At 43.1% G+C, this 14,115-nt stretch overlaps 1 protein-coding gene across 2 annotated transcripts in view; it reads right to left on the reverse strand.

Moving 5' to 3' along the window:
* The window catches only part of POLR1A (RNA polymerase I subunit A), a 232,973-nt gene that overhangs the window by 25,996 nt on the left and 192,862 nt on the right, over positions 1-14,115 (reverse strand). For both annotated transcript variants that reach the window (XM_033951847.1, XM_033951837.1), the window contains exon 32: positions 8,231-8,348. In XM_033951847.1, coding sequence (XP_033807738.1) covers positions 8,231-8,348 — 118 coding nt within the window. The remainder of the gene's footprint in view (positions 1-8,230; positions 8,349-14,115) is intronic.

Genomic DNA, 14,115 nt, shown 5'->3' on the forward strand with positions numbered 1-14,115 from the left:
ATTTGTTTCATAGATGCCGATGTTGTACATCTCATCCATCCTCCAAGTCCAAATTCATGGCCATTGAGATGCAGAAATATGCTGCTTTATCTCAATGCTCCAAATGTCTCTAAAACTAGTTTTTGGCTTTTTATTCAAGAATTCAGATATTAATTTATACCAATGGGCAGCCTGATGTCCTAGCAAATCTGTCTGGAAGCACAGGACCTGCAGGCTATGATGATTTATCAGCTGCATTCGATCTAGTGGACCACTACATACTCCTCCAAATGCTAGACGAAATAGGAATTTCAGGTAAAGTTCATAACTGGTTCAAAGGCTTCCTCAAAAATAGAACATACAGAGTCAAATCTAAAGACATTCTATCTGAACCATGGTCCAATCCATGTGGAGTACCACAAGGCTCTCCCCTCTCTCCCACACTTTTCAACCTATTCATATCCTCCCTAGGCACCACCCTAGACGCCCAAAATATTACTTCTCTCAGCTACGCGGACGACATTACCATCCTCCTTCCATTCGACATACATAACCCAATCTCCACAGAACGCCTGAAAACTACATTGGAAACAGTGGATAAATGGATGATAGATCACAAGTTGAAGCTGAACTCTGACAAAACCAAATTCTTATTACTAGAGAAAGACAAAAAACCATCCCTAACAGAACTGGAAGTAAACTCAATCAAGTACCCTATACAGAACTCCCTCAAAATCCTTGGAATACACTTAGACAGATGCTGTACAATGCAAACACAAATCCAAAAAATCACCCAAAAAGCATTCTTCACAATGCGAAATTTAAGAAAAATCAGAAAATTCTTTAAAAAAGACCAATTCAGGATCATTGTCCAATCCCTGGTACTAAGTATCGTCGACTATTGCAACAGCCTCTACTTACCCTGCCCGACCAACACAATAAAAAAACTACAGACCATCCAGAACACAGCCCTCAGACTCATATATTCACTCAGCAAATACGACCACATTACCAATGCATACCTAGAATCTCACTGGCTACCAATAAAAGCAAGAACACAATTCAAACTCTACTGTCTCATCTTCAAAGTAACCCATGGCACGGCACCCAGTTACCTAAATAACCGTTTTCACTACTACCACCCACCAAGAAAAAGGAGAACACAGAACCTCTTCACCTATCCACCACTCAACGGTACTTGTCGTAAGAAACTCTACGACAACCTCCTGGGGACACAGGCAGCCAAAATAGACTCTGACATCTCTAAATTACTGACCAAAACAACAGACATAAAAGAGTTCCGCAAAGAAATAAAAACACTACTGTTCAAAAAATATCTCCCATCACTCTAACCACCGCCCAATGAGTTCCCAATCAACGACTTCGGAATCACTCATCCATATTATCTCTTTGTCTGTGATCAAGAATATACTGTAACTCTTCTACACTACACCCGACTTAACTGATCGAGTTGACATGTATTACCTCTGTAAAATGCATTATCTTCGGCTATATGTATTATCTTCTGTAATAAGTAATATCTTCTGTGAAATTGTAATATCATAACTCTTCACTGTTCCTGTAACTTACTCCTATCCTGAAATGTAATTCTACTGGAATGTCCCAGATATTTTCTATATTGTAATCCGCCTAGAACCGCAAGGCACAGGCGGAATAGAAATCCCTAATGTAATGTAATGTAATGTAATTTCTACATGCTTTCTGAAATGGCATGACCAGAAATGCAAACAATACTCAGGGTATGGTCGGACTGTGGACCTACAGTATAGAGGCATAATATATTCTCAGTATTGTTCAACAGTCATAGGACTAAAAATCTAAAAATATTATCCACAATGAATCCAAGATCTTGAGTAGTGACTTCTAACATAGAACCCAGCATTTTGAATCTATAGTTAGTATTATTTTTCCTTATGCATATCACTTTGCTCTTGTTCATATTAAATTGCATCTGATATTTAAATGTCTAGTTTCCTAGTGTCACAAGATCCTTCTGCAAATCCTCACAACTTCAAATAATTTTGTGTCTTCTCACTTCTTTTTCCCAGATAATTAATGAAATTGTTCAACAAATATCCTTGGAGCACTCCATTATGAACTTTTCCATCTGTAAAGCTGGCCATTAAGTCCTAAACCGTTTTCTGTCTTTTGACCAGTTCTAATCTACAACAGGACACTGTTTCCTATGGCATGGCTTTTTAAATTTCCTGTGGAGTTTCTCATGAGTGACTTTATCAAATGCCTTTTGAAAACCCAAACACACAATATCGACTGACTCACATTTAGCCACTTGTTTGATTTGCCTTACCAATTTATTAGATTATTTTGAAGGTGTAGACTTGCTTTTAGCAAACCCATATTGATTCATTCCCATTAAGCTGTGTCCATTTATATGATCAGTAACTCTGGGGAGTTTTAGTTGCTGTTTTGTTTTAATATCTTCTACCATTTTACCAAGAACTGAAGTAGGCACAGTGATCTATAGTTTCCCACATCACCCTTGTGGCCCTTTTTAAAACTTGTAGCTGACAGACTAGAGACAGTTACATTTCATTAATTCTTATTAATCGCTGTTAAACCCCCAAATAGGAGTTCAATGCAATTTACAGCATCCAGGCATTATAAAGACAAAGAACATTAAAATCTATATATCAACTCCTTACTTCTGTTAACATCTATTACATATCTTTGAAACAGATAAGTCTTAAGGGCTTTCCAAAATACCCTATAAGAAGGAAGACTTCTCAGTTGCACTGGTAATACATTCCACCATCTTGCTGCCAAAAATGAAAAGGTCACAGAAAGTAATGCTTTATATCTAACTCCTCTAGGACTTGGAAACCTCAATCCCAATGTTAGATCGATTCACAAGCAAATGCTTAGTTTTATCCTTATTCTTTTTCAATTTAAAACTGTTTACCCAGTTCTCTATCAGGTTTATGATGTCACAGGCTACCTCACTTGTATTATTCTTAATCTTATGAATAGAAAACATATTGTAATATCATCTGCATAAGAAAAAAATATCCCTTTACCATCCAAGAAGAGGCCCAATATAGATATTAGTACATTAAAAAGTATTGAGCGGAGTACCCTGTGGTAGTGCTGCCCGATTCAGGAAAAAAAAATTTCGATTCAATTCAGCCTATTAAATTAGTTTTTCGATTTGATTTTCCTGCCCAATTGGGTTTTTTTTTTTTTTTTTTTCAAACATCCTGGTGGGTTTATTTTATAACCTCTTCACCCCCTTTGCCTTCTCCTAACCTCACTGGCGCTGTGGTGTAAACAAAATAAACAAAAAAGACTTTTCCTCTCTCTGTTAAATCCTAGCTCACATTTGCGGTCTAACACCAGCTCTGGTAGGATACACGTTTCAAATCTGACATATTGTAAAAACAAAACAGAAAATACAATTAGTTTTTCTACCTTTTGTTGTCTGCTCATTATTCAAATCTTGTTGGTCCCAGGCTCTGGTTGTCTTCTGATAACTTGCTTGCCACGGTCTCCTTCTTTCTTCGTGCTAACCATCCATCTGCTACCTCTGTCCTCCCCTTCCGTTTCCCTTCCCTGCCCTGTCTGGCATCTTTCCTTTTTTTCGTCTCTCTCCACAAATCTACCTTTTCTTAACTACCCTATCATCCAGCATCTCTCCCTCCTTCCCCACCACCTCAGGGTCCACCATCTCTCCCTTTTTTTCCTAACTACCCTCCTATCCAGTATCTCTATCCAAGCCTCCACACCATCCCTTGTGTCCAACTTCATCCCTTTCTGTTCCTTCCCTCCCTAAGTCCCATTGTCCACCATCCCTCTCCCTCTCCTCTAATTTTAGACCCATTATTTCTTCCCCCCCAAAGTCCGGCATATGCACGTCTCTTTGAACCCCCCCTTCCCTCCCTCCCTCCGTGTACTTCTACACTAGGGCCCCCCTCCCCTGAGGGTCTGTCCCCCCCTGAAGGCCTGTTTCCCCCTTGAAGGTCTGTCCCCCCCTTAAAGGACTGCATCCCATCCCAGAAGGCCTGCCTGTCCCCCCTGAAGGCCTGTCTCCCCTTGAAGGCCTGCATCCCCCCCTGAAGGCCTGCCTGCCTGTCCCCCCTGAAGGCCTGCGTGTTCCCCCTGGCCTCCCACTGGTGTCCGGTTTCCCCCCTGGCCTCCATGCACCATTTACCTTATAGGAGCAGCCTGCAGAGAAGATCGCGGTGCTAGCGATCTTTGCAAACTGCTTCGGAGCTGTTTCCTCCGCCTTGGTCCCACCCCTCCTCTAATGTCAGAGGCAGGATCGCGGCGGAGAAAACAGCTCTGAAGCAGCTTGCAAAGATCGCTAGCACCACAATCTTCTCTGCAGGCTGCTCCTATAAGGTAAACGGTGCGGGGAGGCCAGGTGGGAAGCCGGACGCCAGGGGGGAAACTGGACACCAGTACTTCCTGACTGACTCTCCCCTCTCGCCCTCTAAAGCAGGTGTGGCAGTGGTCAGCCAGCAAGAGCAGCGCTGCCGCTTCTGCTTTAGGGGGCGAGGGGGGAGGGTCAGCCGAATCGGGAAGCCGTTTTTTTTGTTGTTGTTGTTTTAAATCAATTCGAATCAATTCACCCGAAGTGAATCGGTGAACCGATTTGAATCGTGAATCGAGCAGCACTACCCTGTGGTACTCCACTCATTGCTGTCCATTCTTCAGATATTTCCTCTTTCATTCTCACACCGTATGTTCTAATCACAAGAAACCCTTCCAACCAGGTGTACACTTTCCAATCCCAAAAGCATTCAAAATTGATAGTAAAGGAGAACGGAGTCAAGATGGCAATGTGATTAGCTGGATGCTTACCTCCTCAGGTGCTAGACATCCATTTCTTTTTAAATTTTTCAGCTTTTCCTGCTGGTTTTTGACCAGCAATATGGCCCATACTAAGGGGAAAGGGGTGGTGAAGTCAGGAAGTTCAATTCAAATCCTTCAAATCACTTTTTAATCTTTTGGGATAGGTGTTAGAATTATCCTCCCCAATTGATTAGGGAAATTCCTTTTTTCTAAAGAATCATTCAGCAAAAACAACAAAGCTTTATAGTAACTGTCTAATCAATTTTTTTTAAACAAAATTACTGGACAAACATCTTATAAACATTGTGATCTAGAGAACGTGGGCAATAACCTAAGTTCTAATTTTGAATTAGGATGAAGACACTGTCAATATCTATCTTCTGAATATACTATTTAAGATTGATTTCCAATATCATCATATCACATGACTTCCTAAAATATTTTTTATTTTCTTCTGAAAGAAAAGTCTAAGGGCTCCTTTTACGAAGCCGTGTTAGCAGTTTAACGCGCGTAATAGCGCACGCTAATTTGCCAGCTGCGCTAGCTGCTACCGCCTCTTCTTGAGCAGGCGGTAGTTTTTCGGCTAGTGAGGGGGTTAGTGCGCTAAAAAGGTGCATGCGATAAAGCCACTGACGCGGCTTCGTAAAAGCAGCCCTAAATCTACTGCCTTAGGAATATTCACTAAATTTACTGTTGCATCAGTCGGTGCAGCCCAAAAATTAGTTATCCGATATAACTTTATAAAATCTGGTTTCCCTTTTCCTATTTATTCAGAATAATATCTTTGATTAGCTTGTTTTAATTAAGCCTTACAAATATTAATCTTTTTTTCCTCCATTAAGATTTATCTATATCCTCTTGACCTTTATGCCACCTTTTTTTCTCAAAACCCTACATTCCTCGGTAGAGGGCAGGGTCAGGTAGAAGGCAGAAAAGGAAATAACTGCTGAGGCTGCAGGGCCCAAAAGATGCAGGAGCCAGACAATGAGCAAAGGAAACAGAAGTAAAAGGAAGAGATTTCTCAGGCTGGGAGACAAGAGAAGGATGTCCCTAAGCGCAAGCTAGTGTGCATATGCATGTTTATATATTTAAAAATGTGCCAAATAAAAGCAATGTGTTTGTTGGGAACAAATTGAGTGCAAGGCTCCAGTGAGTGCAGTGCTGCAGAGAAACAAAGTCAAGAGAAAACAGCTGCAGGAGAGGAAGGTGCCACAGAGCCACCTAGAGAATGACACGGGGAAAAAAATCTGTCCCCGTCACAGTCACCGCCATCCCTTTCACCGCCCCGTCACCGCCACTGCCATCCCATTCACCGCCCCGTCACCGTCCCCGCTGCATCCATATAAGCTTTAGTACTGTAATATTTAGCTTATTCCTTTCTTATAAATCAAAGTTCCTGCTGCTGAACTAGAGAAAGAGATGTTCAGCTGGCAGGGCTTTGTTTATAAATTTTTATCAACACAACTAATATACTATTTTATCCTAAAGCAAAAATTAAATAAATAAATAAATATAATTTTTTTTTCTACCTTTGTTGTCTGGTTTCTGCTTTCCACATCTTCTCATTCAATTCCTTCCATCCACTGTTTGTCTTCTCTCTGCGTCTTCCATTTGCTGTTACTGTGCCTCTCCCTTCACCCCCTCCCAAATTGGTCTAGCACCCATCTTCTTCCCTCCGCTCTCCCATAGTCTGGCATCTGTCTTCTTCCCACTCTGTCTTCCACATTTCCCTTCGGGGTCTGTTCCTCTCCACCCTCCTTCGATGTCTGTCCTATTCCTTTCCACCACCACCCTTCCCTCCCTCCTTTACCATCTGTTCCTTTCTACTACCCTTCAGCTCCTCTCGCGTGGCCTATCTATCTACCTTCCTCCCTCTTATTTTCATGGCACGTTACAATGTAATTTGTGCAAGCCACTGGAGCCTGCGAGCTCGGTCCCTGTCCCATTCCCACAAACCATCTCGCTTCTGTGCTCCTATTTTCCCCATTTCTAATATCTCCCCTATGTATCTGCCATTGCCCCCCCCCCTGTGTCCATATACCATCCCCATGGCATGTCCCCTTTATGTCTCTGTCCCTATGCCCCATGCACATAATTTCCCCTCTTTCTGTTACCTTCCTGTGTCCAGATTTCCCCTATTTTCCTCTTCCATACCAGTGTGTCTCTTCTTTTCAACCCCATCTAGCTTTTTTCCCTCTTTCTTCCCCCCCCCTGCTTCTAGCATCTGGCTCACCTGCCTGTCCTTCCCTTTCTTTCCTGCTGTGGGTTTTTCTTTCCGTCTTCATCCCCTTGGCCCAGAATCCTTTTCCCTTTCACTCCCTCCTTCCAGTTTGAGCCGGGAACACGAGCGATCACACGGTCCCCGCAGCCACCACCCGCCTGCCCAATCGATCCTAGTGTTTAGCCAGCTCTCTCCCTTCTCCTCACCTTAGTTTGTAGGTTTTCTTTTTCGGCGACCTGCACGCGCGGCTACTCAGTGTTCAATCTTCTGCTCTGCTGCAACTTCCTGTTTCCGGTTGTGTCAGAGCAGAAGATCGAAACTGAGCAGCAGCAGGTGTGCAGCTCTCTGATAGTGTGCGGGTCGCCGAAAAAGAAAACCTACAAACTAAGGTGAGGAGAAGGGAGAGAGCTGGCTAATCACTAGGATCGATTGGGCAGGCGGATGCGGGCTGCGGGGACTGCGCGATCCTTCATGCCTCACTGCGGGGACAAGACCATTCACCGCTCCACAGGGCGGTGAATGGCCTTGTCCCCGTCGCCACAGCGACTGCTAGTTTTCGTTCCCCCTTTTCGGCAGGTCACCCGCGGCTAAACGCGGTGGCGGCAGTAAACCGCCATCGTGTCATTCTCTAGAGCCACCTATCACAGCGAGGTTTGCTTGGGGTGGGGGTCAGGCTGGCAGGGTGAGATGAAAATGCTGGGTTTGTGGTAGGGCTAAGAACTATATGTTCAAGTCTGGGATGAAAGCTTTGGACTGGGGAAAAGTCATTTAGCAGGGAAAAAGAGGAGTCAACAGGATACTTAAGCATATGATTTGTATATTTTCCTTCATTTTTTTTGTATAAACCCAATTTATATATATATATATACATACATACATACATACATACACACACACTGAAAGTTGAAATCGGAAATTAAAACTATTTTTGAGGGGGGAAAAAAGGGAAGGACACCTTTTGTGGGGAGTAAAGGAAGCAAGTAACTACTGTCACATTCGCTCTGTTGTTTCTGCTTTGAAGCTAAGATGCCAGCTTAAATGAAAAGCAAGTCTACTGGCCAGAGAGATCATCATATACCTCCATTAAAGGAGACAGCTTATGCATATATCATGACCATGTATATGAACAGCAGCACTGCAGGAACCAAATGTATCATCTAGTAAAGTAAATGAACCCCCAGACCTAAAACTTTATCTTACCATACACAGCAAACACATCTTTGATTTCCTTTTCTATCACTCTCAGGGCTGCCTCTATGCCATAAGTCCGAGCCATTGCATGAATGTCATTTGAATAAAGTCGCCTCAGGTCCAAAATCTGGTAAACAAGAAGATAATTTTACAGCTACAGCAAAGCTCTCATTTTCTTTCTGTTTATTAAAGTCCTTTTTGGGGTTATCCAAAGTTATCACATCCGTCAGTTTAGCTTAAAATTCAGAAAGGAAGCATGGTCCAGCAGTTGTAGCAGAGTTGCACTTTTACCTGCCAAACAAGAAATGGATCATTTCAATCCTGACTTCTTTAAGGTCCATCACCACAGTGCCCTTGTGCAGCAAAAAGGAACTCACTTACAAGAGAGCTGGAAGTATTTTCCAAAACCTGAAATCAAGGCTTTTTACTCTAGGATCAGTGATTCAAACCTTTCCTGGGGAACCACCAGCCAAGTCAGGTTTTTAGGATAATGAATATGCATATGAGAGATTTGTCTTTAATGGAGGTAATAAGCATGTAAATCTCTCATGCATTCATTAAGGATTTTCTGAAAACAACAACTAGTTGATGGTTCCCCAAGCCAAGTTTGATAACCTTTTTTCTATATATTTCTTACAGAAAATGCACTTCATGTTTAAATACACCATCAAAGTACTGCAAAAAAAACCAAACAACAACCCGTACAAAAAACACACACAAAAAACAAACCTTAGTCTTCTTTGCATTTTTATAAAAAGGCCCACATCTTTAGTGCAATGGGTTTAGTGCAGTTTATTCTACATTTAAAACTTTACTGCATCAGGAATAATGGACTAAATAGGCTATATGGTTTTGAACTGCCTTAATTTTTCTCTGTTTCTAAGATTAGTGTAGGAAATTCTGAAGCAAACTGCCGTGCTGCAGAATAGCACAACTTTTTTACACTGCCCCTGAAGTGGTTTGTACTAAGTGTTAGTGACAGACCTTTTTCTATTAGAAGGGCTACCTATTCTTAGGACTGTTCTTCAGCGATGGCCTACAATGTCTGAAGGGTGGAGCACTGGTCCTTTCTAAGGTCTAGAGGAGTGTATCACAAACTGTGTGCCTCCTGAGATTCCAAGTATGCCACGGCTCACAGAGGAGAAAAAGAAGCGCTGGCTAGCTGACTTGCCTCTCGCTGTGAGGTACCTCCTGTAGTGCCGGCGCTGCATCTTCCTTCTGCACTCCCCCCCTGATTAGCAACGGCAGCTTCGTGTGCTTTTTAGCTTGGTCACACAGCTGTCGCTAGGATTCATTTAGACGCGGTTTCATCTGGGAGCCTTGGGGCCTTTGCTAGGCTGGCTGGCATCATTGAAACGGGCAAGCCTAGCAAAGGCCCCGAGGCTCCCAGATGAAACCGCATCTAAATGAATCCTAGCGGCAGCTGTGTGACCAACTTAAAAAGTACACAGTGAGCTGCTGCTAGAGACGAGAGAAGTATTGCTGGACAAGGGAGGAGGGAAAGGGAAGGGAAAAGAGGTGCTGCTGGACCTGGTAGAAGGGGAGGGAAAGGAAAGATGTTACACACTGGAGGGGAGGGGAGGGTGAGATGATGGATGGGGAGAGAGCATATTAGCTGTGAGTGGGGTTGGGGGGAGGGAGGGAAGGAAGAAAAATTGTTACAGGAGGAGCGAGAGTGATGAGAGAGGGAGAAATGGATATGGGGTGGAGGAGAGGGAGAAATGATGCATTGGGAAAGAACATGAGTTGGGGAGTCGGAAGAAAGGATGTCACTCGAGGGAAGAGGCAAGGAAAGAGAGAAAAAGTGTGCAGGAGGCAGAAAGGGTTGGACTCATGGAGAGGGTGAGATGGATAGGGAGGACAGAAAGGAGGGAAGGAAAAAAGTCACACTTGCGGGGAAGGAGGAGAAAGCAGAGTGAAAAGTTGGACTCATGGAGGGAGAGAGAGAGAGATGTTGGTTAGGGAAGCGAAGGAAGACTGGAGAAGAAGCATGCAGGAGGGAATAGAAGGGAAGAAGGGGAGTCTGGTAGCGCAATAGAAATAATAATAATAATAGTAGTAGTAGTAGTAATAGTAGTAGTAGTAGTAGAAGTAGAGAGAGATGCCAGCCTGGCGGAACCGTTAGCCATGCTCTTCAATCTCTCCCTAAGTACGGGGAGAGTCCCCCTGGACTGGAAAACAGCTAACGTCGTTCCTCTGCACAAAAAGGGTTGCAGAGCAGAGGCTGCAAATTACAGACCAGTGAGTCTCACATCAATAGTGTGTAAACTCATGGAAACTCTACTTAAAGGTAAATTAGACACGATAATGGATGAAGGGAATCTAAGGGATCCCTGTCAACATGGATTCACCAGAGGCAGGTCATGCCAATCCAATCTTATAAGCTTCTTCGATTGGGTGACAGGAAAGCTAGACTCGGGAGTCTCTGGACATAATGTACTTGGATTTCAGTAAAGCTTTCGACAGTGTCCCATACCATAGACTATTAAACAATATGAAATCAATGGGTTTGGGTGAGAAACTAACTGCATGTGTCAGTGATTGGCTGAGTGGAAGACTTCAGAGGGTGGTGGTCAACGGCACCCTCTCTGAGACATCGGAGGTGACTAGCGGAGTGCCGCAGGGCTCAGTCCTAGGACCATCCCTTTTCAACATATTCATAGGGGACTTGACCTGGGGGCTTCAGGGTAAAGTAGCACTGTTCGCCGACGCCGCCAAACTGTGTAACATAGTAAGTGAAAGCAACCTCAAGGATAGTATGACACAAGATCTGATCATGTTGGAAAACTGGTCCTCGACATGGCAGCTAGGCTTCAACGCTAAAAAATGTAAGGTCATGCATCTCGGCAGCGGAAATCCATGCAGAACATACTCCTTGAATGGAGAAACGCTAGCTAGGACTTCAGAGGAACGGGACTTGGGGGTAATCATCAGTGCAGACATGAAGGCTGCCAAACAAGTAGAGAAGGCTTCATCAAAGGCAAGGCAAATGATGGGATGTATCAATAGAAGCTTCGTCAGCCGTAAACCTGAAGTCATAATGCCACTCTACAGAACCATGGTGAGACCCCCATCTGGAATACTGTGTGCAATTCTGGAGGCCACATTATCGGAAAGATGTGCTTCGAGCTGAGTCGGTCCAGCGGATGGCCACTAGGATGGTCGCGGGGCTCAAGGGTCTCTCATATGAAGAAAGACTGGGCAAACTGCAGCTCTATACCATAGAGGAGCGCAGGGAAAGGGGTGACATGATTGAGACATTTAAGTACGTCACGGGTCATGTCGAGGTGGAAAACGATATATTCTTTCCCAAGGGACCCTCGGTCACAAGGGGGCACCCGCTCAAACTCAGAGGAGAGAAATTTAGTGGTGACACCAGGAAGTATTTCTTCACAGAAAGGGTGGTGGATCACTGGAACAGACTTCCGGTGCAGGTGATCAAGGCCACCAGCGTGCTCGACTTTAAGAATAAATGGGACATCCACATGGGATCCCTACGAGGGTCGAGTTAAGGAACTAGGTCATTCGCATTCAGACTTAATGGGGTGGGTCAATAGAGTGGGCAGACTTGATGGGCTGTAGCCCTTTTCTGCCGTCATCTTTCTATGTTTCTAAGGAAAGAAAGATATGTTGGACCACTGGGAGGAAGGAGGGAAGGATATGTCAGACCATGGAAATGGTAAGGGAAGGAGGAGAGAGAGAGAAAGGGAAGGTAAGACACGGAAAAGTAGATTTTGAGAATAAAGCAGAAAATTTGAAAAATTGAATGTTAAATTAATGCCAAAGATGGATGCAACTGCGTTCACGCTGCACAGGGAAAATATTGTAACAAAAAATCAGTCCAAAATATATGTAATGAAATCTAAACAAGACCTGACTATACTGAAAACTAGTGCTCAGAGAGTGACAAGTGCTTTATAAGGTATGCTCAGAGAAGTGAGACTCTGAAGAGGGGGTGAAAACCCTCTCTTAGGGTAAGAGTCTACCGTCCAATCACTGCATAAGAAGTTCAAAGTCACTCTCTGAGAACTAGAAAAAAATCCTAAAAAATTGTTATTCTTTTCAATACTGTATTCAAAAATTAATAAATCTCACTAGATCATAAATGTGCTGTAAAATGTGCTTAACTTATAAACTTGTTTCTCTGGGGGTCTCGACATGGTCCCGTTTCGTGGTCTGCTTCAGGAGACCCAAAAGACAATCTTTAAAGTGCTGTAGACTGTAATAAGCTGAAATAAGCTGTAAAGCGGTTCAATGAAAAAATCCTTGACAAAAATCCTTGACAGGATCAATGAGATGATCTGAAATACAAAAATTAATATCAGAACATAGCACAGACAGTTCTCTAAATCAGCTGCGCTATGAACAAGTCAAGGCTTACTGGCTAAGAGGGTGAAAGGAAGCAAAAACTGTGACTTCAAAAACATACCTCCTGCAATCGGTATGTTTTTGAATTCACAGTTTTTGCTTCCTTTCACCCTCTTAGCTAGTAAGCCTTGACTTGTTCATAGCACAGCTGATTTAGAGAACTGTCTGTGCTATATTCTGATATTAATTTTTGTATTTCAGATCATCTCATTGATCCTGTCTAGGATTTTTGTCAAGGATGTTTTCATTGAACCGCTTTACAGCTTATTTCAACTTATTACAGTCTACAGCACTTTAAAGATTGTCTTTTGGGTCTCCTGAAGCAGACCACGAAACGGGGCTACGTCGAGACCCCCAGAGAAACAAGTTTATAAGTTAAGCACATTTTACAGCACATTTATGATCTAGTGAGATTTATTAATTTTTGAATACAGTATTGAAAAGAATAACAATTTTTTAGGATTTTTTTCTAGTTCTCAGAGAGTGACTTTGAACTTCTTATGCAGTGATTGGACGGTAGACTCTTACCCTAAGAGAGGGTTTTCACCCCCTCTTCAGAGTCTCACTTCTCTGAGCATACCTTATAAAGCACTTGTCACTCTCTGAGCACTAGTTTTCAGTATAGTCAGGTCTTGTTTAGATTTCAAAGATGGATGCAAGGCAGAAAGTGAAGAAGGAGAGAAAAACAGTCAATGGATAAGGCGGCACTGGAAACATAGTTAAAAGCACAGAAAAATAAAGTCACCACAAAACAAAGGTAGGGAAAATGATTTTATTTCCAATTTAGTGATAGAAATGTGTAAGTTTTGAGAATTTATATTTGTTGTGTATATTGTGTGTAGATGAAAAATGAATGGAAAAAATTGCATTACAATTAGTAAAGGGGCGGGATCTGGGGAAGAGCTTGGGTGGGTGTAGGGTGGAGCTTGGGAGGTCTGTGGTTGGGGTATTCAGTTGATATTTGTTAGACTTTCCTGCTGGTACGCCCTACTGGAATTTTAGGGCCCTACTGGAGGGCCTCTGTGCATGCGTGGATGTTGATGTGATGATGTCATAGAAAAATAGAGTATGACTTCAGAAAAGGGCCAACAAGTCTGCCCACTCGAAGAACCCTCCTCCTAAGCACTTCCTCGAAGTGAACCTACATGTTTATCCCATTTTTTCTTAAAATCGAGCACATTGCTGGCCTCAACTACCTGCAGTGGAAGATCATTCCAACGATCAACCACCCTTTCGGTGATGAAATACTTCCTAATGTCACCATGAAATCTCCCACCCTTGATTTTTAACGGATGCCCTCTTGTCGCCGTAGGTCCTGTAAGGAAAAAGATGTCTTCTTCCACCTCAATACGGCCAGTAACATATTTGAAAGTTTCTATCATGTCTCCCCTCTCTCTGCATTCCTCGAGAGAGTATAGCTGCAACTTACCTAGATGTTCTTCATATGGGAGATCCTTGAGTCCTGAGACCATCCTAGTGGCCATTCGCTGAACCGACTCTATTCTCAGCACATCCTTTTGATAATG

The sequence above is a fragment of the Geotrypetes seraphini genome, chromosome 1 (assembly GCF_902459505.1).
Source record: "Geotrypetes seraphini chromosome 1, aGeoSer1.1, whole genome shotgun sequence".
NCBI classification, from domain to species: Eukaryota; Metazoa; Chordata; class Amphibia; order Gymnophiona; family Dermophiidae; genus Geotrypetes; species Geotrypetes seraphini.